Genomic DNA, 21,732 nt, shown 5'->3' on the forward strand with positions numbered 1-21,732 from the left:
AAGCTAAGCCCCAGAGATACTGATTACACAGTAGCTCTGAAAAAATATAAAGAAAAATAATACAAATGCAGACCACTAGCTAGAAATCCCCCATAACCGCTTACACTAGTTAAAGGGTCAGAAGAAAATTCACATGGTTGCAGCTAAAAGAGAGCAATTACAGAAACTCACAGTAGGCATTGACAACAGTTAAGTAAGAAAATGCATGCTAGACAGTACTAAAGTCTTTCTTCTTTAAGAACTGTAACACTTTACCTATATTAAATAAATCAGAAGAGCCTGTACCTAAAGATACAGCTAGAAAAGACCTTAAGCAGGTACAAGACAATAAATCATTAATAAAAGCAGCAAGGAAATTATACTTGAAGTAGATAAATAACACTTAACCAAGTTCTAGACCCAAAGTATTAGCTTTATAAAAAAGAACTACCTCTCTTTTAGCAACAGTACATATTGACTTCACTATGACACAGCTACACCACCAACCACCTAAGGTCATACGCATCCCACAACTCCACCACATTGCTGGCCACTCCCTAGTCAGGGCCCTTATATAAACCCACCCTTAGCACACTTCTGGAGGCTGCTCCTATAAATTTGGCAATGGCAAACAGCTGTTGCTTCCATACAGTAGAGAGTGTGAAACAACAAGTTCCTTCTGCCTGGTAAGTGGCACTATTTTGGGCCTTTTCTTTATCTAAGGGCTTCTTTTTATGGTTATCTTTGGAGGTTTTTTTCAGCTTTAGTGTTAATTTAGTTGTTTGCAGTTACTGTAAAGCAGAGAATGTAGCTACATGTGTGAGGAATTAGCTTTTATAGAAGCATCCAATGTAATTAATTGTTTCTCTAAAGGCTGCAGGACAGGCTCTAATAGCCCTCCAAAGCTGTCTAATAACAACAGCTTATGGATATTAAGAGAAAAAGCACAGTAGCACTGCAAGTACAGTGGGAGTATTAATGACTGCAGCACATTGTGACTCACAGAACTGTTGCTTACCCTCAAATGAGCTTGCTGAGAACAAGTGATAGTAGAATAAGTGTGTGAGAGGGCTTTGTGCTCTGTGCCTGGATTTGCAGAGAGGATGGAATCCCATGAGTGGTAAGGCTCATAGGGGATCTGAAGGGCCACTCCTTGGGCAAGGACTGACCTCTAGCAGGGTCTGTGACAATAGTTTAATGCAGAGTAAGTAACTAAGGCATTCTGTAGCTTGGGCTGTATCCTAACAGGTCCTCCTTATAGCTTGAGAGCTGAACTCTTTGTGAAACCCTTCAGCTCACTTCTGTCACAAATGCTGCTGCAGGGTTTTATTCAGACAGCTGCTGAGTCCCCCCTAAAGCTGTAACAAAGTTTGTGGCTTCACAGTAACATCAGTGAGTGGTAATGACTTCATGGGAGGCTTCTGAAACCATAAGGAGAGAAAGGCAGCTCAAGCAACAAATCAATTTTGTGTTCCACAGCATGACCTAACACAGTGATCTTGCAGCTGCTTTTACATGCTGAAAGGGGGGAAAATGCTGTTCTACAGTAACTATAACTCTGAGCAGAAATTAGATGTGTGGCAGGAAAAAACACTCCACAGTAAAGGCTTATCCCAGTGCAAAAATAATGGTATGTCTTAAAAGTTAGTAAGTAAGCAAGCATTAAAAACCCTACCTACAAATGGTTTTGTAACAAAGCAATGGCAGTAAGTGGCACATAAGCTGTTTTATTGACAGAGTAAATATTATATTTTTTCCTGGAAAAAAAACCGCAAATATTGATCAGAAAATAACATAAACCACTGGTCAAGTGCTTTTCCATGCAGAGCAGGTGAAACCAGATCTACAGAATATCAGTGTTGCCACATTCAGTAATTTATGCCTACAATTTAACTTCCAGTAAAGTTAATTATCCATATAAAGGAAATGGACTTACCAGAAAAAACAGTTGTGCTGTAATTAAATTAGTTGACTTCCTTTGTATAGATTACACAAAACACAAAGATATGTAGTTAAGATGCAATATTGCATGCAAGTATAGCCTGTGAGCATACCTTCTGCTGCGTCCTAAATTTAATACTTAAGATTTGCCAAGTTTGTTATTCTGTGACTTCTATTAAGTATGCAATAACGCAATTAGGAAATGACAAATGATAAACATCTTCAAACTCTAAACTAGCTCAAGTTCCAGAAAGAAAGAGCTGCATGTGAAGAAAACCAAATGTTTTGGTCCTTGAAATCATGAATGAAGTATGGCATGTGTTACAAGGTATAACTATCAGAATCTGATAACTGATTTTTTTCTTTTAATGAAAGCAGGAGTTGCCTGTTTGAATTATTTTTTTCTCTTTAGATTTGACATGGCACTCTGCCTAAAAATTATTTCTGAACTATATTTTGCAGTATAAAATTTATTGACCATTTTAACTGTTGCTTATCCTGACAAGAAGTACTCAGGGATGCTGGGGGATGAGATGCTGGACAGGACCCAGCCATGTGCACTCACAGCCCAGAAAGCCAAGAATGTCCTGGGCTGCAGCAAAAGCCCTGTGGGCAGCAGGGGAGGGAGGGAAGGAGTGGGTTCTGCTCCTCTGCTCCTCTGTTCAGACCCCACCTGCAGGGCTGCCTCCAGCTCTGGGGTGCTCAGTACAGGAAGGACATGGAGCTGTTGGAGCGAGTCCAGAGGAAGCCACCAAGTTGATTGGAGGGATGGAACACCTTTCCCAGGAGGAAAGGCTGAGAGAATTGGGATTGCTCAGCCTAGAGAAAAGAAGCCATCTGGGTGACCTTATTGTGGCTTTCCAGTACCTGAAGGGAGCCCATAAGAAACATAGAGAAGGGCTTTTCACAAGATCCTGGAGTGCCTGGACCGGGGCAAATGGCTTCAGACTGAAAGACAGCAGGTTCAGATTAGATATCAGGAAGAATTTCTTCACTGTAAGGGTGGTGGTTTCTTCACTGGCAGGTTGCCCAGAGAAGCTGTGGCTGCCCCATCCCTGGAAGAACTTGTCAGGGTAGATGGGGCTCTGAGCAACCTGGTCTAGGGGAAGGTGTCCCTGCCCCTGGCAGGAGGGTTGGAACTGGATGGTCTTTAAGGTCACTTCCAAATCAGGCCATTCTATGATCTACTGTGTCTTGTGTTCTCTGTACCTTAATAAGTCTCCATAAACCCTTGAGAGGTGTTGGATTCCTACCAAAACAGTGGGGCTAAACACTGCACTGGTGCAGTGCCCAAGCTGGGATTTGCTGTTACCCTGTGGCTTGAACTCTTAACACTCCTTAGTATTTGATCCTCAGGGCTCCTATCACTCATCTCAATTACAACAGTTAGTGATTAGCACTCCTGAAAATCTGCTCCATGCTGTTTTCAAGTACACAGGAAATTAAACCTTTAAGGACCACCCATGAAAAGTTTGGGTCAAGTGATTTGCCTTGTATCATACAAACTCTGTGATAAGAGCTGAAATAAGTACAGTCATCCACAGAGGTTTTTTTCCTCTAAATGAATAATACTCTCACAATCTGCATTCCTGATCTCCTTAACTAAACCCACTTCTGGAGGAAAAAAAAAAAATCTGATTCAAAGCTTGCTCACCACAGTCTTTAATTCTTTATAAGCTTCTGGCCTTTAGGAAAAAAAATGAGACTACTGCCATGATCATACACCCTCCCCTTAAGCAGGCAGTTTATTGTGTGATTAGTTCTTTCAAACATCTTAATTTCTTTATGTGCCTATGCAGAACACCTTCAATATGTAGCAAAATCTATATTACTGTAGATTGACTTTAGAATAATGATGGAAATCATTGCCTTGGTCTATCAGTTTATGTACATCTGCTACTAGCTGAGGTGGAAGCAGTCTGTGTCACTGGCTTTTTAAGTGTTAACAGCAGAGAAAAGGTGAAATGCTGAGTTTTTGTTGTCTATTACAAGCTGAAAGAGTGTGAAATCATGTTACACAAACATGTATTGCCTTCTCCTTTTATTCCTGGTCCTATAAGAGATTATGGGAAGGGAAAACATTCCCTAAAACAGTCCATCTTCAAAAGGAATATTTATTGTAGACTTCATTTGTATAGATGTGTGCAGTACCAAAAGTAACTGAAATGATGGCTTGCCTTTTTTTGCTGAAAAAACTAGTTTGTGACCAGCTCAGTGGACAAACAGGAACCTAACAGGAAGCTGTTAAGTCACTCACATGTGCTGAAAATACCTGTTCTACCCACCAAGTTTAGAGTCTAGGGAGATAATTCATCTGCTCTGTGATACAACAACATAACTCTTTCTGCTTGTTTAGATCATTCCTCTCCATGTTTTTATCAGTTTGCCATAATCTAAAAGAACACTCACAGATGTACCTTCTCAAGTGAAGGCAGGACACAAACTCTATTTACATCAATGCAACACTTGATGTTGTACCTGAGCTCATCCAACTGTGTTGACAGGAACATAATTTTCTGTCTTTTTCCCAATTCTGATGCCTCTGACTTCATAGTGAGACAGGTCGAGCCAAACCAGCTTGATTTTGCACTCTGGTTGTTAGCTTTACTGTTCACCTGCAACTTGGCTCCTGGAGATCAGTCTCAGCTGGCAGGCATGTCGATGATGCCCGTGTTTATGTCAGTCTGCTTACTCGGTGTTGCAGCCCCGAGCTGAGCTCTGTCCTCTGGGTATCAAATCTGAGCTCGGCTTTGTCCTTTGGGTGGCATCCCTGGGCTCAGCCCTGTCCTTTGGGTCACACCCATAAACTCAGCCCTGTCCTTTGGGTCACACCCCCGGTTCAGCCCTGTCCTTTGGGTGGCACCTGTGGGCTTAGCCCTGTCCTTTGGGTCACACCCATAAACTCAGCCCTCTCCTTTGGGTCACAGCCCTCTCCTTTGGGTCACACCTCCGGGCTCAGCCCTGTCCTTTCGGTCACAGCCCTGTCGTTTGGGTCACACCCCCGGTTCAGCCCTGTCCTTTCGGTCACAGCCCTGTCGTTTGGGTCACACCTCCGCGGTCAGCCCTGTCCTTTCGGTCACAGCCCTGTCGTTTGGGTCACACCTCCGGGGTCAGCCCTGTCCTTTCGGTCACAGCCCTGTCGTTTGGGTCACACCTCCGGGCTCAGCTCTGCCCTTTCGCACAGGCCGAGCCTCAGGCACTCCCGCAGCAGCAGCGCAGGCCGAGGTCGCCGTCTGGCGGCCAGGCAGCGGCAGTGCCGGCAAGGCTCTGGCAGTAGCCAGCATGGCTCTCGGCCCTCACAGGCAGCGCTGAGGCCACTGCCCGGGCCCAGCAGGGCTGCCTCCCGTGGGGGATTAGGACACGGCTCCGCTCGGCCCCAGCGCCGCTCTCGCCCCCTCAGCCCCGTGCCGGGCGAGAAGGCCTTCGCTGCTGCCCTCGCGTGGGCAGAGGCGGCGCTGCAGGCGCGCCCGGCTCCCCCGGGAACGGGGCTCCCGCGGCAGCGCCGGGCGGGAGCGGCTCGGCTCCCCCGGGAACGGGGCTCCCTCGGCAGCGCCGGGCGAGAGCGGCTCGGATCACCCGGGGCCGGGGCTCCCTCGGCAGCGCCGGGCGAGAGCGGCTCGGATCACCCGGGACTGGGGCTCCCTCGGCAGCGCTGGGCGGGAGCGGCTCAGATCACCCGGGGCCGGGGGTCCCTCGGCAGCGCTGGGCGGGAGCGGCTCGGATCACCCGGGACTGGGGCTCCCTCGGCAGCGCTGGGCGGGAGCGGCTCGGATCACCCGGGGCCGGGGCTCCCGCGGCAGCGCCGGGCGGGAGCGGCTCGGCTCCCCCGGGAACGGGGCTCCCTCGGCAGCGCCGGGCGAGAGCGGCTCGGCTGCCCCGAGAAATGCGCTCCATCCCGGCGCGGTCAGACGGGGGCCAGGGGAGCCGCCTGTCCCGCTGCTCTGTCTGCCCGAGGTGCCTCTTCCATAAGCTTTGTCTCACACCACTAAAATTTTTGATCTCCCGGAGCTCTGCTGCAACCTCCCTTCCTCCAGTACCTCCTTGGTCTCTTTATTCATGCTCGGGTTTCCCCTTCATGCTGCCTAAGGTGTTTCTCGGCTTGAGTGATCCTTCACCTCACTTTCAGTGCTCCCTAATTCATGTCCTCAAAACCTGCAATACCATCCCTGACAGCCAACCTTCTCCCCATAAAACGGGCTCTCTGCATCCCAGGGACTTTGCTGGGGTGCAGATCCCCTGGGACGACTCGTGCCTACAGCTTTGCCCTTTGTGTAGCAGCGCGACTGGTCTGTGTCAGAGTCAGCAGCGCACATGGATGCGGGAGGAGAACCTCACTGCCAAACTGCTCACATCGGACAAAATCTGGGCGTGCAGGGCTGCTTGCTTGTCTGGGGGATATTCCTGGCCATTGCAATGCTTTCAGCTTACTCCTCTGGGTGCAGAGGCAATGGGTGTTCCTGCATAAGCCCTCCTGCAGTGCCCCAGACCCTCCACTGATAAGGCCTTAATCAGCACATTCCACGGAGCTGCCCAAGGAGTTGTACCGAAGCTGTTAACAAGTAGCGTAGAACAAGATCAGCCGAGGGCTGAGCGCTGAGGCTTCTGCCTAAATTGGCAGTTGCTATGTCACTGCAGAATGCCATCACCTTCCTGTAAATCAGCTTTCTCAGGTCCTCTGCAAGTGGCAGAAGCTCAGAAGGGTCCCCTGAGATCACAGGCAAGGACGGATCAATTCAGTGACGCAGAAAACTCTGAGTGCCCATCGTGCATCCTGGCTCACTAGGAGCAGAGGGTGGGGGGGACACAGCTGTGCTGTGCCCCGGGTGGGGGGAGATGGAAAGCATCAGCCCATCCATCTCCAGGTGGCATCAGGCCTATCTGGAGCCTCTTTTCATCTGCTGCTTTAGCAAAGTTCAGATGCACTCATTCGGAAGGATTTCTCTCGGCTCAAGGCAAGAAAAGCACTTTTACTTCTGTGCTTCTGCCTTCAAAGTGCGCCCCGGTGTGTCCGCCGGGCCAGCCGCGGTGACCTGGGCTGTGTCTGTTCAGGCTTCCTCTGCCGGGAAGAGAAAAGTCCCCTTTTGTCCGAGGGGCTCCCACAGTCCCTCTCTCAAAGGCGCGGCGATGCACGAAGCTCTGCCTCCATCTCCCGGGAGCTCTCCCCGGAGTCTCGCTCTGCCTGGACGTGGCCTGCCTGCAAACTCCGCTGCGCCGCGACGCGTGACGGCCCCGGGGCCCCTTCCCCCTCTCCCCGCGCCTGCCTCGGGGCCCGCCCTGACCCCAGCCCGGCCCCCCGCTCCGCTCGGCTCGCAGTCTGCCCGCCTCTGCCGGCCTGTGTGGACCTGCCGGGCCCGGGCACACCCAGGAGGGTGTGAGCGCAGCGGGAGCCGAGTGCTGGCACGCATGGGCCGGGGAGAGCCCAGCCCCGCGCTCACCTGGCCCAGCTGCGGGAGCCCGACATCCGCGGGGAGCAGGTACTTGGTCCCGGGGCGGCTGCCCCGGCCCTGGGGATGCTGTCCTGGGCTGGCAGGGCGGCACGGGGAGGGTGTGACTGTCCCGGGAAGCTGAGGGGGGAAGGCAGGGGGTTGCCCGTGTTGTTCCCACGCTCTGGAGAGCAGGAACGGGGAGCGCAGGACTTGCTGCCCGGGCATGAGACTGAGAGTGGGGGATCTGGACCAGGCTGTGCTGTTCTTGCTGTTTTGGGGTCACCCTGTGGTCCATGCTGAGCCCGTGTTCTGTCCTCCGTCCTACGAGGAAAGGGAGCAGCGGGGTTAGGCACCAGCTCCTGCTGACCTGCCCGGTGGCACACAGCCTGGGCTGGCTCAGCTCACTCCTCCAGGACAAGGGAATCTCGATCTGCATATGGCTACCAGGTTGTCCTGTGCTAGCACAGAGGTACTTGGGAGGCTACCAGCACACACTGCCGTGTCGGTGACTGTGGCAATGTGTTTGTCAGCCCTTCAGATACCCTGTGCCTCGCACACAAGGGCTGAGTGTGCAGTGGGTGTTGTTGGGTGGGAGCTAAAGGAGGGTCCTTCTAGCCCTGATGGAGTCCCAGCTTCCACTCTGCTGGTCTCCCACTGGAGCTGGAGCAGAAGCTGAGCAGGGTCTGTTGTGTGCCTATCCCTGCTCTGTCTGGGATGTGTGCCCTGCCATAACCACTGATGCTGCTGCAGTTGCACTATGAGCTGGAGAACAGGGTGGTATTTCCCCTCCAAACCCTCCAGACAGCACCACTGGGGCAGATTTGTGACCAGTCCTGTGCCACTCTCTGCCAAGCTCCAGTGTTGGCAGTAGCAGTCCTTTGGAGCAGCTGAGCTGCAGCTGGTGCCCACAGCCACTCCTCCTGTACTGTGTACCCTGCGTGGGAGCCTGCCAGGAGCTGCTGACACCAGTGCTCTGCCCATGTGAGCAGTGACAGGGGACAGGGTGACTCCAAGTGGAGGCTAGCTGAGCCCATGGTCCCTGGTGGAAGTGGTGACTCTGCTTCTGGTGACAACGGGTATGAGCCTGCAGCCAGAGCCCCTGGGCATCAGGAAGGGAAATACCTGGACCTATGGCTTCCTGTGCTTGTGTTAAGGCTGACTCTGTCAGTGCCATCACTGAGCAGGCCACAGCTGCTGGTCTGGTGCCTAGAAGGTGGAGGGGGCAGCAGATGTGGGACTCAGTTTTGCTGCTCATCATCCTCTGTGCCTCGGCTGGCTGGACCTGCTGATGGCAGCCCCTGACATCCCCCAGCCTGCAGAAGCTGCCTGGCCAGGGATGGGGTCCTGCTCTCGGGGTGCTGCCTGCCTGTGTGTGACCCTGTGCTCCGTGTGGGTGCTGGGGCAGGCTCTGCACCCTGGCCCTGGAGACCCCCATGGGGAGGTATTTAGGAGCAAGGTGATGGGCTGGGGTGCTGCCCTGTTCCAGGGGCAGACCAGGCTGACCTTGGCCACAGCTAGGGCATGGCAGAGCTGCTGTGATCTGGCTGGCTGGGCCAGGAAGGAGCTGGGCTAGCTCTGCTCCCTCTCTCCACAGCCCAGACTGGAATGGGATACAGCTCTGTGAGGCACTCCAGCATTGGAGAGGATGTGGCTGGGAGGATGTGGTCAGCTGGCTCTCATGCCTGGTTCAGTGGTCACAGTGAAATGAGAGCCAGGCTTAATCTGCAGGGTGATAGTGTTGCATAGTGAGCCTGGCCTGCTGGGGAGGTTGGGGTGAGGAGGAGCAGCTCCGCAGCAGCACAAGCAATAGTAAAGATGGGATTTCTCTGGATGGATAGAGGAAGATCTTGTTTTGGGCTCCCTGCTTCTTCTGGCCAAGCACCAGGAATCTGGGGATCACAGCAAAGCATCCTGGCTCTGACACCTTGCCAGCCTTGGGAACTCAGTGGTGGCCCTGCACTCAGCCTGGATCTCTGTGACTGTAGAAATGGGCTCCCCCACAAGCACTTGGACCAAAGCCATCCAGAGCCTGCTCAGCTGCAGCTCCTCCAGCCACACCTGGGATTCCTTGGTGTGCAGGTTGAGCTCAGGGGCTGCCAGGATGGTGCTGCAGTAGCAAGGACCTGCACCTAGGGATCAGAACAGGAATTTCCCAGGCCATGGCATGGCACTGGACAGTCCTTGCAGGTGAGGAAGCCTGGGTGTAGGGGTGCAGTCAAGCTTGCTAGGCTGCTTGCCCCTGGAGCCTGCACAGTGGTCCTGGCTTCCAGGCAGAGTGCTGAACCCTGGGCTGGGGAGCAGGCCCTGCTCCCTGCCAGCTCCAGGCTTGTTCCAGCTTGTCGGGTGAAGGGTCCCAGCACAGCCTGCTGAACAGGTTGGGCTGCACCCTGAGCTGCTTCTTCTCCTGGCACCATGCCATGCCTGGGGATACAACCAGCAGCCCCACTATGTCCCAGCACTCCGGGCCACCTGCCAGGGTACCTGCACATAAAATGCTTCAGTGCTTCATCCCCACGGGATGGGGGCATTGTGCTGGGAGGTCTGTGCCAACACACTGTGTATCTCCCACAGGACACCTGACCTTGGCTCTGGGACAGTCTGCTGCTATGGCAGACCCCCCTGGTTGCTGCTCTGCCTGTGCCACCTGCCTGCTCTGCCCCTACAGCTGCCAGTGGATCACTGCCAAGAAGGAGAAGAGGAAGGGCCTGAGAACCACCAAGGTGATACCTGAGTGATGCTGAGCTGGGGCTTGCCAGCCCCTTTGTGGGAGTCTCAGAGTGCTGGCTGGGGTGGGGAAGGGTTCTGGCTGGGATGTTCAGCCCACACACTGAGCTGCTGACCTCTTGCTGCTGTTCCTGCTTGCCAGGGCCAAGTCCCAGGAAAGCTGGGGTGCTGCCTGGCACCCTCACTGTCCAGGACCTGCCCTGGCCTGGAGCAGTAAGAGGGTGAGCTGTGTTCCTGCTGGGTGACAAGAGGGGTAGAGCAGCATTAGTGTGCTCTGCAGTGGGGCTTGCACGTGCCTGGGGCAGAGCAGAGCCCTAGGGCTGAGCTGGCAAGCAGGTCCTGGGGCACCTGGCCAGGCACGTGGGAGACACAGTTCCTGGGCTGGGTGTGGCCCCAGCAGGAGGGTGTCCCCAGCAATTTGTAACCTGGGAGTTGTGAGGCCCTGGGATCCTCTGAGGTCTCCGACTCCCATGGGTGTGGCTCTGCTGCGGCTTGTCCTGTCTTGCCTGGAATGTACAAATAAGTCTGGGTTGCTAGGTGTCCCTCTGGCAGCTGTGGCACCCCTCACCTCCCCCACACACGTGGCACTAGTGACTGTGGGCAATGTAGCTGGACCCAGCCTGCAGATTCACCAGTCCAAGGGCAGTTCTGAGGCCCTGCACTGCTCTCTGCCCAGCTCACAGATAATGCAGCTAGAAGGGAATGGGACCTGGCTCCCCACCCCTTCTTATGTCCAAAGTCCCAGCCTGTTCCCATGGAGTGCTGCATGGGATAGGAGGCAGTTTTGCCACAGCAGCCATCCTCCCCAGCCTGGCAGAGGCAGTTTTTAGTTTGCTGTGGGACATGCTGATCCATCTTTCTGTACCATGGGTCCAGCCAAAAGAGCCAGCCAGGGTGGCTCTGGTCCCTGTCCATGGCACAGCTGAGTGCCTGGACCCCCGGGCCACTGCCTGCTGTGAGCCCCTGTGCTCCCTGCTGCTGGCTGGGTGATACCCAGGGTCTCAGCATCCTGCCTGGGGGCTAGGTGCCATGAGGGTATGTGTATAACTCTCATCTCTGGCTTTCAGTATGACTGCAGCTGGTTCCTTTTCCTCTTCTGCGTCTTCCTCTTTACCCTGGTGTGGCTCTACTTCGCTATCATCATCCTCAATGATTTCCACAACTTCAATGAGTGAGTAGGATCTACATCCAGCCTTGTTCTCCACCTCACCCCTGCCCCTCTGACCTTCCCCTTTGCTGGCAGATTCATCTACAGGCAGAGCAAGCTGTGGCTAGACTGGTCCCTGGTCCTGCTCATAGCTACGGCTGTGCTGATCAGCTACTCGTCTGTGCTGCTGGTGAGCCCTCCTGACCCCGCTGGGCTGGGGGAGAGGGGCTGTGCTGTGCTCAGGCTGCCCTGAGCTGGGGGAGAGGGGCTGTGCTGAGCACAGGCTGCCCTGAGCTGAGAGGAGCCTGCAGTGTATGGAGCCAGGTCAGCCTGAGCACAGGCAGAGCCCCTGCCTGTGCCAGGAGCCCTGAGCTTCTGTGGCTGAGTCCTGTGCCCTGTGAGGGGTGAGGTGTGGGTTACAGCCCAGTCAGACAGCTCCTTGCCCTTGCAGGTCCTCGCTTTGTGCTTGCAGCTCTGTGGCCAGCCCTTGAAGCTACACTGGGTGCACAAGGTGAGAGAGGGTGCAGGGAGATGGTGCCAGCCCTGGCTGCCCTTGCACCTTCAGAAGCTGGGACCAGCCTGCTGGGGTTGTGTATGGCTGCTGTGACCCCACAGAGTGGCTGTGTGTCCCTGCTGACCAGGGCTGCAGCTGTCAGTTCCTCAGCCACATGTCTCTGGGATGGGATTATTCCCAGTGCTCAGAGCATGGAGCACAGAACTCAGCTGCAAACCCAGATGGGGAAAGTGGGGTATCAGGGCTTGCAAGGATTCATAAGGAAGGGATGAGGAGGACTCTTCCTGGCCTGCAAGATGCTGTGTGCTCCCCTAACTGCCCTGTGTGTGCCCCACAGATCCTGCTGATCCTGACTGCCCTGGTGGTGGCTGCAGCCTTCACAGGGCTGGGAATAAAGTGGGCAGAGGAGTGGAAAAGTGCATGGATCTCCCTGCAGGTGAGTCACCTCGATAGCAGGGACTCCCCTGCTGTACCCAGAGCCTGACCTGTGGGCTTGAGCTCAAGGGTGCTGACTGAAGCCCCCAGCATGGCTGTGTGCACTGGGGGTGAATTCCTGCCTTTGACTTCTGCTGCCTGGCCAGGCAAGGTGCTTCTTCTGCCCCTGCAGTCCTGCCTGGAGCAGCTGCCACCAGACTGATGAATGGTGGCTGGACCAGAGCAGGGAGTCTGTTATGTCCCCCAAGAGCCTGTCCCTCCCTCCCACTGTGGATCTTCCAGCAGTACTGGCTTCAGGGGCAGATCCCTGGCATTGGGGCATGTGTATTTTGGGGACAGGCACTGGTGCTGGCTGACACCTGTGGTTTTTTGCCTCCCCAGGCAACAGGTCCCTTCCTGCACATTGGAGCTGTGGGGGGAATGACGCTCCTTGCCTGGCCCCTGGCCAGCTTCATCTACCGCACCCGCCACACAGGTAACCCCCTCCGAGCTCTGCACTTGTCACCTTGGCTGGTGCCCTGTGTCCTGCCACCCAGCTGAGCAGCACTGCTGACAGAGTGGTGCTCAGGGAGCAGCAGTGCAGTAGTGGGAACAGGTCTCCAGTGTGGCAGTAACGCCTGCTCTTGGTGGTTTCTCATGACCAGCCCTTGCTGCAGCTTCAGCCCTCCCTGCTTTGCAGCTGAAGGAGGGCTGCAGGTGGCAGAGTGCTGCAGAAGTGCTGAGTTGGGCAAGGGCCAGGAATAAATCCACAGTGTTCCTGAGGCTGAGGGTGCAAGGTTTGACCTAGGGCAACACAGGTTAATGCCTTGGCTTATTCCTAGTGACCTGCAAAATACTTCCTCTGTCCCTCATCCCCTATAAGTTCTGTCTGTACCTGCAGGTCTCAGGGTGTTTGTGCTGCTTGTGTACTGTGCAGCAATGATTGCACTCTACCTGGCTCCCTTGGGAATCACCTCCCCTTGCATCATGGAGGAGAACCAGCTGCCTCCCAAGCCAGCCCTAGTTGGCCATCGAGGAGCACCAATGGTGAGTGACCAGCACCCTGCCAGTGGTCAGGGTGGATGGGCAGGCTGCTCCACTAGGAAAAGCCAGGCTGTGCCTGGCTGTGGGGCACAGATCCTTGTGGCCACAAGCTGTGGCCAGCCCAGAACAGTGGTATCCCCACCACAGCCAGGGCAGCTCAGGCTTGGAGGGTGGGTGAGCACAGGGTGAGGAGGGGATGCAGCAGCTGCAGTACAGAGCTGCTGCCTGAGCACTGCTGGACCAGGTGCAACTCCCAGCAGAAAGGCTGACTGTGTAGTGTGGGCTGGGGAGCAGGGACAAGGCAGGCTTTGGCTGTCTACTCCCAGTCCTTTTCCACCCCCCCACAATGCCCAGGTCACCCCAGGCTCATTGCGGCTGCCCTAGAGCCCAGCCAAGCTGCTGGGTGCATCCAGGCAGGATGAGTGCCTGCCCCCTGCCCCATCCTGCCCTGCTCCCTGCACTAACACCATTCCTTTTTCCAGCTGGCCCCCGAGAACACCCTCATGTCAGTGCGCAAGGCAGTGGACTGTGATGTGCAAGTCTTTGAGACAGACGTCATGGTGAGGTAAAGGGGCTCAGAGGGAGGAAGGGGGCTGTGTATCCTGGGATGTCACCTCGCACAGGGGACATTCTGGAGAACACCTGGAGGACTGATTGGGAGCCTGCATTTGCAGGCAGCCCTGTTCAGAGGGCTCCGCCACTCCCATCTTCCCAGTATGGGACAGGCTCCAGCTTGGTGTCCCAATGATCTGGGAGAGGTACTGGGTTTCCGTCCTCCCCATGCAGATTGCCTTCTGGGGAGGGAGGCTCCATCAGGGGAGGGGTACTGCTTGGAAAACAGACCCTGGCTCCAGTTCATCTCATGTAATCCTGCTATTGGGACAGCCCTTTCAGAGAGCAAGGAACTACTTGGTTGGTGGCTTGGTCTCTGGGTGCACATTTTTGTGTAAAGGGCCCCAAGGAGAATAAGGATGGGGGTTACTCTGCCAGGTGGCTGGGAGGGGGTAGAAATGCCAGGGCAGGGTAGGAGACAAACAGCTTCCAACACATGGCTTTTCTCTGTGCTCCTTTGCCAGTGCTGATGGGGTCCCATTCCTCATGCATGACGAGGAGCTCACCAGGACCACCAATGTGCAGGCTGTGTTCCCTGAGAGGGCTGCCCTGAACAGCACTGCCTTCAACTGGACAGACCTCCAGCAGCTGGATGCTGGCACCTGGTTTCTGGAGGTCAGGAATGTCCTTAGGGTGGCTGGTGAGGAATGGATGCATTTTTGGGTGAAGCATTATCCCTGCCCTGGGGCTCCAGAGCCTTTTCTGGTCCTAGAAGACACCTGGACAGGGTGCAGAAGCATGCACAAATCCCTTGGGTGCAATTATGCCCTAAGCTGGGGTTTGTTCTGACTCCTCAGCTGAGTCATGAAGGAGGCTGCTTTGAGAGGGGATGTCTCATGTTTGCTCTGAGCTGCACAGCCTGCCTGGGCTTGAAGGCAGCTGTGGCCAGGCTCTTCCCAAAAGGTGACTAACTACTGCTGAGCAGCTTTGAATGCCCACAGGCATTGGGGCTGCTTGAATTCTGTTGTTAGTGGGGAGAAGAGTACAGGTGCCTGTGCATGTGCATGGGGAGGTTCCCTGTGCCTGTCTGCACTGGAGAGCACATGGAGAGGCCAGTGTAGGAAACTGAGAGAGACAGGTACCAGTTTGGGATGTGGAAGCTGACAGCTGGGCTGCCTGTAATGACTGCCCCCCTCTCACCCTTGCAGCGGAGGCCATTTCCCACTGTGCAGAGTCTTTCTCCTGATGATCGCCAGGAGGCAGCTGAACAGAGGATCCCGTCCCTGGAACAGGCTCTAGAGGAAGTCAAGCACAGCAACCTCTCCATCATGTTTGACCTTCGGCCTGAGAACCACAGTGACTACCAGAACTTTGTCAATGTCACCCTGGGAGTGATTTTACAGTCAGGCATCCCGCTACAGCAGGTGAGCTGGTCACCACCCCACCCCTGCCAGGCCCTGCTGTCACACCCCTGTCGTGGTGGGAGGTGCCCTGCCAGCCACACTGACCATCCCTGACACCCCATACGCCCCATATGTGATCCCTGCTGGGCAGCCCTGCCTACGTGTGAGGTTCTCTAGCTGGGAAAAGTTACCAATAATTAGGGTTTAATGCCTACAGCTTCAAACCCCTCCAAATACTTCAGACCCCTCCAAATATTTTGGTTTCCCAGCACTGGACACCCCGGCGTGTAAACAATGACTCAGGCTAGGGAGGAGACCAACACTGCCAGCATGAGCAGGAGTACAGTGCTGAGGCTTTCACCTCCCCACACTCCACCACACCTCTCCCTGCAGCTCTTGGACTCCTGCTGCACCTTCCTGTGCTCCCTTTATGTTTCATCCACCCCCTGCAGCACAGGATATGTGCTGCCCTCAGGGGACAAATCAGCACTCAAATCACATTGCTTGGCCTTTTGGGAATGCTGAGCAGGAGGGGACATAGAAAAGACTTTACTATAGTGGTGATCCAAGGTGCTTTCTTGCTGCAGAGCTGGGGATAAATGGATTCGCTTTTTGAGCCATTCAAAGACCCAGAAAGGACTTAACTGGTGCAGATTTCCTAGGCTGGAACTGCTTTCTGACTTCAGTAGGACCTGTGCTTATTTCTTGGCTGGGGCAAGCTCTTAGGAGACTGTCCTGGCTGAAATCCTCGTGGAAGTGCTGAGTGTGGAGATGGGGGGCAGGAAGCAGCTGTCTAAGCAGGCCAAGTGGGCCTGGACCTGCGAGGGAATATTGGAAGAGAGCAAACTCTCTGGAGCACCTCTCCTCTGCACGGGCTCTCTGGCTCTTGCCTAGGTCCTCTGGCTTCCAGATGGGTTCAGGGAAGATGTCAAACAGCAGGCCCCAGGTGTCCAGCACATCTATGGCCGGAAGAGGGTCGAGAATGAGAAGGAGCCAGTTCTGCACGTCAATCTGCCCTACCAGGACATGAGCTCTGAGGAGATCAGGTGAGAACACTTTGTCCAAGTACCTGGGAGCTGTGGGGATCTGGGAACTGTCCCAGGGGCCAGCAGAGGTGAGGGTACTGAGTGCTGGTGTGCTTTTGGGAAGAGCTAGGACTGTGCCTTGTGAACAAGTGTCCTTATCAGGCAGGGCTGGTGCAGAGGATGGAGCTGGCTGCAGTCCTCTGCCCTGTCAGCAAATCTGCCCTGGGTCTGCATCTCCAGACAGTTGCTCCATGTGGCTGCAAATGCTGGATCATATCCCAAATATACAGCCCCTTCTGGCTGTGCAGAGTGTGGTGGCACCCTGCTGTCTGCTACTCTGACCACGCCTGTCCCCACACAGGCAGTACCGCCAGGACAACATCTCTGTCAACCTGTACGTGGTGAATGAGCCCTGGCTCTTCTCCGTGCTCTGGTGCTCAGGGGTGAGCTCTGTCACCACGAATGCCTGCCAGGTGCTGAAGGATATGAAACGCCCCATCTGGCTGCTGGTAAGTGACCCCTCCATCCTTCACCCTGTCCCAGGCACTTGTGGGTCCCTTTCTGCAGCAGCCCTGTGCAGCTGCCTGGAAGGTGACTTCTGCTCACTGCTGTACTGGCATGGGAGCATGCGACCCTGTAGAAGGGACTGGTGGCACAGCAGGTAGGGCTGTGCCACGCACAGCACTTCACCCCTAGCTGGTGTTCAGTGGCTTTTCTCATTGTCTTGCAGCCCAGCAGCACATACTTCATGATCTGGATCGTTGTAGACTGTGTTTCCTTCCTTATCATCATCTGGGCCTTCGTCCTGATGAAGTAGGTTTGATCCTTTTCCCCCTCCCGAGGCAGCTCTGTTGGGGGATGTTGTAGTGTGCCCTGGGTGGCTGGTGCAGACCCAAACCTGCTGCCACCCCTCTCTGGACTCAGATCCTGGGGGTGTGCTCCCCTGTCTGGTTGAATAAGACAGAGGTGTGTGGGGGCTACTTTCATCTCCAAGCTGCAGCTAAAAGTCTGCCTTGACCCTGCTTCAAGCTGCTGAATGCCTTAGCTTACGCTTGCTAACCCACTCTGCACCCCAGGGCTTGGTGGGCTGAGGCTGGGGCTCCTGATCCTGCTCCTTTTTCCCAGTGCTGCAAGCACTGAGAGCAGCTCCCTCTGGGACTGCGGGGCCCAAAGCCTCCGGCTGGCAGCTCAGGGGAGGGCACGGTGGGACCAGACTTGCATACTAACATCGATCCTATTCCATCTCCTAGGAAATGTTCCCACAGGAGGCGGCCAGCGGGTGAGTGCGCACCGAACGGGAGCTTCTCTCCCTTGGAGCCAAGCTCTGCCTCTGTGACTCTCCCTGACAGGAAGGCAGCTTTCCCCAGCCAAACGTGACGAGTGGTTTGGGATGGCTGGGGGAAGAAAGGGAATCCCAGCCCAGGGAGTTCCTCCTGTCCTGCCGTTAACAAGCAGCCCTGCGGGACAGCCCTACGGAATCCCACATTTCCCGAATATCCTCAAACCGGCTTTTCAGGCTACTCCGCCTGTCGCTGCGGGATGGTGGCTGCCCACAATGAATGCATTTTTTCTGTCTCCTCAGAGTCTGAGACTGATGTGCTGCTCACAAAGATCAACAGCTTGATGCAAGAGTGACGCCTGTGTCAGCTGTGGGGAAGGGCAGCCAGAGCCCTGCACAGCTCAAACAGGGAGCACTCCTCAGGCCAGCTTCGAGGCTCCTTCCTCCGAGCCTCCCTTCTACCGTGGCCTTCCTGGCTCCTTTTATGGTGCACAGCTGCCCTCAGCTGAAAAGACTTGGAACTGAGTTCTCATTGCCCACTAGCAGCGAGGAGCTAAAGCTTTGCAGGGGTGGCCTAGGGGCAGAATATTTATCCAGCAGTGCTGGAGCTGAGACCACTCCCTTGGGGTTTGGACAGGAACGGGGATTTGGGTCGCTCTTTGGTGCAGGGGAAGGGCTGTCTTTGCTTGTTGTCAGCAGCTCTGCAGACAGGTTTAAGGGCTGTTCCCCTCGGGGCTGGCTTGTCCCATGGCTTGAGGAATAGGAAGGGGATGTGGAGTGGCTTTTCAAAAAAAGGAAAGCCGAGCTCTTCACCCTCCCATCCTGAACATAAATCCCGTCCCTGCTTCTGCTGGCTTAATCCTCACGGGACAGGGTCCTGGCGCTCCGTGCAGCAGTTAATGCCTGTTGCTGGGGGAAGAGAAGGAGCAGGGCTGGGGGTGGTGGGTGCCAGAGGCTGCCAGGGGCTGGCGCTCATGCTCCTGCTGCTGCTCCAGGGTATCAGAGGGAGCGGTGGGACTCGGCATCGGTCACGTTGCAGCAGAGCCTAGATCAGGGATAGGGGTACCGTGTCAGTTTGACTTGTTGCTGTCTATTTATGTCAATAAAGCAGAGGAGCGGCAGACAGAGCCCGAAGGGGTGCGGCGGGTACGCCTGCGTCCTCCCTTCCGCACCTTTCCCTGCCGGCGGCGCTGCCGGCCTGGAGAAGGAGCCGGCGCAGCCCGGACGGTACCGGCCCGGGGCGGGCTCGCTCCGCGGCGCCTCCGTGCCACCTACTGCCGGCGCGGGGAACCGGGCGGGCCCTCCGCAGCGGGCAGCGAGGGGAGGCCGAGCAGGGCGCGCCTCCCGGGGCACAGGCCGAGCCTGCCGGCGGCCCGGCGGGCTCGGAGCTGCGGTGGCGGGGCGCTCCCGGAGGCGGTGCCCGCGGCCGGGGGGCGGCTCCCGGCCGGCTCGGGCGGGGCGGGGCAGGGCGGGGCGGGCGGCGGCTCGGCCGCTCGCGGGCTGGCACGGAGCGGAGCGGCCGTCGGCCACGGCGGAGCGATGATCCGCCGGGAAGGTAAGGAGCGCACTGCCCGGCCCTGCCCGCCGCGCCGGGGCACCGCGGCCCCGCGCTCAACAAGTGTCTGCCCCGCCGCGACCGGCGCTGGGACCGCGCCCGGTGCTCCGCGCTCCTGCCGGGCACCTCCCGCCCTCCCTCCCCACCACGGGCGGCCGTGCGAGCCAGGCGTTAAGATCCAAGGACTGGGCGCTCTCGCTCCACGCCCTCCTCAGGCTGTGGACACGTTGTGCTGCCGTGGCTCAGAGTGGGCGGCCGTGGGATGCTCTGCTTGCAGATTCCTTGCGTGCTGGGGAGGAGAGCGGTCCATGGGGGTTTGGGCTCTGCCAGAAGGGATTTCCTGTACGTGGGACTTGCATCCACCTTGAGGCACGTGGAGATGGGCCCTGGACACCGTGTGCTATTTCTTGGGAGCTGTAGGAAGGGTCCTGTGGTCTCCCTGCCACGCTGGGTGCACAGCACTTGCCCAGATCGGGAGCCAGCAGTGCCCTGCTGTAGCTGGCTGTCACCCGGTACGGGTGGCCGGCAGCACAGGAGTCAGCGCGGTGCGTGCTGCTCTTGCTTCGCAGCCTGGGCTGCGGTGGGAAGTTTACACCAGGTTCACAGTCTCTGTGTCATGGTGTGGTGGCCCCAGCTCTCCATGAGCTTCTTTAGTTCTGCTGATAAGGTCAGGAATGACCAGGCAGTGACATCTCAGACCTGCTCTTGGTGCGCTGGGCAGTGTCTGAAGCCACTGTTTTATCTTGCAGAAAAGGAAGCTCTTAGTAATTGCACAGGGTTAGGATTGCCATAAAGCTCAGGCTTTTCCTGGAGCAAGTGTGGAGCCCAGCTCCAAGTCAAAGCTGTTTACGCTTCCCCAGACTCCTTTCCCTGTTCTGCTCCCATGATGAGTCAGTGTGGGCTGGTGACACAGGCAGGAGGACCCTCTTTCCCTTTCCCTTTCAGCCGAGGAGAAGCTGGAAGGCTGGGCGAGCTGGGACACCAGGTGGCACGTACCCGAGCAGACACAGGCCCCCTTGTTTGATGACCTGAATTCTCGAGAGCCCTGTGATGAGCAGGGTCATCCTTTCTGCATGAGTTCCTGGCTTAAAAGATGAGTCTCCAGCAGTGGCGGGACAGCTTCCCTGCCTTCTCACACAGACACTCTTTGTCTGCAGACTGCCTGGGTGACAAAGGGAAACATCTACTGATGGGGCAGGGATGGTCTGAAGGTCCACAGGAGCTCACCACCTGCCTGAGACATGGGTCACATCTGAGGTCAAAGCTGCACTGGCAGCTCTGGCTGTCTGCCCAGAGAAGTGTGGAGGTATCCAGGCACAGAGATCACAGCTCCACTATTTTAGGTCCAGGGTTTTCTCATAGCTATGTCTAGCCCAGTCATTAACCAAAATGTTGCTTCATGGCAGCTTCCAGCTCCCCTCCTCACCAGCATCTCCTCTGACCCCAAGGCATCATGTTCCTTTCTCAGTTGTCTCCTGCTGACCCACAGCTGCTTGCTGCTTTGAGCAATTCTTATGCTTCACCCCATAGCAACCCAAGTTTTGCCACTGCTATAGCTGAGCTGTTTGCACTCCGTGAATGGGCCTACGCTCAGCTTTGCTGCAGCCATCTGGCCCTATGTGGGAGGCTGCAGTTCCTGCAGTAGTATTCATAGCCCTGTGCAACCAGAATGTGTCCAGCTCCTAACCAGCTTCTGTGCCTGGGAGGTGGCAGAGGTGTTCAGGCTGCCCAGTGCCACAGGGTTCAGAGTTGAGTCAATCAGATTTTAGCCCCTGATTTTCAGGGTTGGTGGCAGAACTACCTGTCCTCCAGTCCCTGCCCAGATCTCTGTGGTGGGCCCTCAGTGGCTCTCAGCAGGGTTAGCTTTCCCAGGTGTGTGTAAGGAAGGCTGCTTTTGTTGCTGTCTGACTTTTAAAAATCCAGACTGGAAAGCAGCTTGAGGCATTATCCCAGGCTGAACTCAACCCTTCCCTTAACATCCAACAATGTTAATGCCTTGTTACTCCTGTGTCATCTCTACAGACACTGAACGGGCAGTGGAAATTCTGACCAGATACCAAAGCACCCTGCGGTCCCCGGAGGAGCAGGAGTTAAAAGCTTCCATTGGAAAAGTTTCGCACATCTTCCAAAGTGAACTCTTCCAGGCTCTGCTGGGTAAGCTAATGCCTTGCAGTCCCTTGCAGTCCTTGCAACCTTGTGTTTAGTGAGGTTTCCTGGGAGCCTGATCCCATGCTGGTGCCCAGCACTGACCAGTGCATTCTGTGGAAACACATGGCATGTAGTGCCAGGGAGCTGGGCTGTCTTTCCCCTCCAGGGCTTAGGCAGGAGATACCAGGGCTGCAATCACTGGGTGTTTGTAGAGAACAGCATTCCTCAGTCTGATTGAGGACAAGGGGTAACACTTTCTTGATCGGGCCACACCTGATATATCCAGCACCTGCTGAGGGATCCTGCCCTGCTGCGAGCACTCTCTGTGCATTGCAGCCCAGGTGTGTCCAGGAAGGAAAACTACTAGATCTTTCTGTCTTTAAGAGAGAACCCACATGTACCCAAGCTCCTTTGGGGCATTCTGTCCTTTCTTATGCTTAGACCCACCAGCACTTGTGAGAAACACACTGTTCCTGCAGTTCCATTTCACACACGACTTAACAGCCAGGCTTATCTTGGGGCTGGACACCAGAAAATGGCATTTTGAGCACTGTATAAAGTTCTCCGTGTGGATTGAGACA

General features: G+C 55.7%; 1 protein-coding gene across 8 annotated transcripts in view; it reads left to right on the plus strand.

Annotated features, from left to right (window-relative positions):
- Window positions 1-578: 578 nt before the first annotated feature.
- The window catches only part of DLG3 (discs large MAGUK scaffold protein 3), a 96,106-nt gene continuing 74,952 nt past the window's right edge, over window positions 579-21,732 (plus strand). For 5 of the 8 annotated variants that reach the window (XR_001992263.3, XM_018924542.3, XM_018924545.3 and 2 more), the window contains exons 1-16: window positions 7,236-7,394; window positions 9,918-10,066; window positions 11,138-11,241; window positions 11,314-11,407; window positions 11,669-11,728; window positions 12,069-12,167; window positions 12,548-12,641; window positions 13,047-13,192; window positions 13,672-13,754; window positions 14,266-14,416; window positions 14,950-15,165; window positions 16,039-16,190; window positions 16,531-16,678; window positions 16,900-16,982; window positions 17,420-17,448; window positions 21,026-21,157. Coding sequence is in view for 7 of the 8 variants with exons in the window: in XM_018924542.3 (XP_018780087.2) it covers window positions 9,953-10,066; window positions 11,138-11,241; window positions 11,314-11,407; window positions 11,669-11,728; window positions 12,069-12,167; window positions 12,548-12,641; window positions 13,047-13,192; window positions 13,672-13,754; window positions 14,266-14,416; window positions 14,950-15,165; window positions 16,039-16,190; window positions 16,531-16,678; window positions 16,900-16,982; window positions 17,420-17,448; window positions 21,026-21,157 (1,705 nt within the window). In the remaining variant the exon portion in view is untranslated. Of the gene's footprint in view, window positions 666-7,235; window positions 7,395-9,917; window positions 10,067-11,137; window positions 11,242-11,313; window positions 11,408-11,668; window positions 11,729-12,068; window positions 12,168-12,547; window positions 12,642-13,046; window positions 13,193-13,671; window positions 13,755-14,265; window positions 14,417-14,949; window positions 15,166-16,038; window positions 16,191-16,530; window positions 16,679-16,899; window positions 16,983-17,419; window positions 17,449-18,928; window positions 19,004-21,025; window positions 21,158-21,732 lie in introns of those variants that run through there. The other 3 variants (XM_018924544.3, XM_018924548.3, XM_030228803.2) reach the window with 3 other exon arrangements.

Source organism: Serinus canaria, chromosome 4A, assembly GCF_022539315.1.
Source record: "Serinus canaria isolate serCan28SL12 chromosome 4A, serCan2020, whole genome shotgun sequence".
In the NCBI taxonomy this organism is placed as follows: Eukaryota; Metazoa; Chordata; class Aves; order Passeriformes; family Fringillidae; genus Serinus; species Serinus canaria.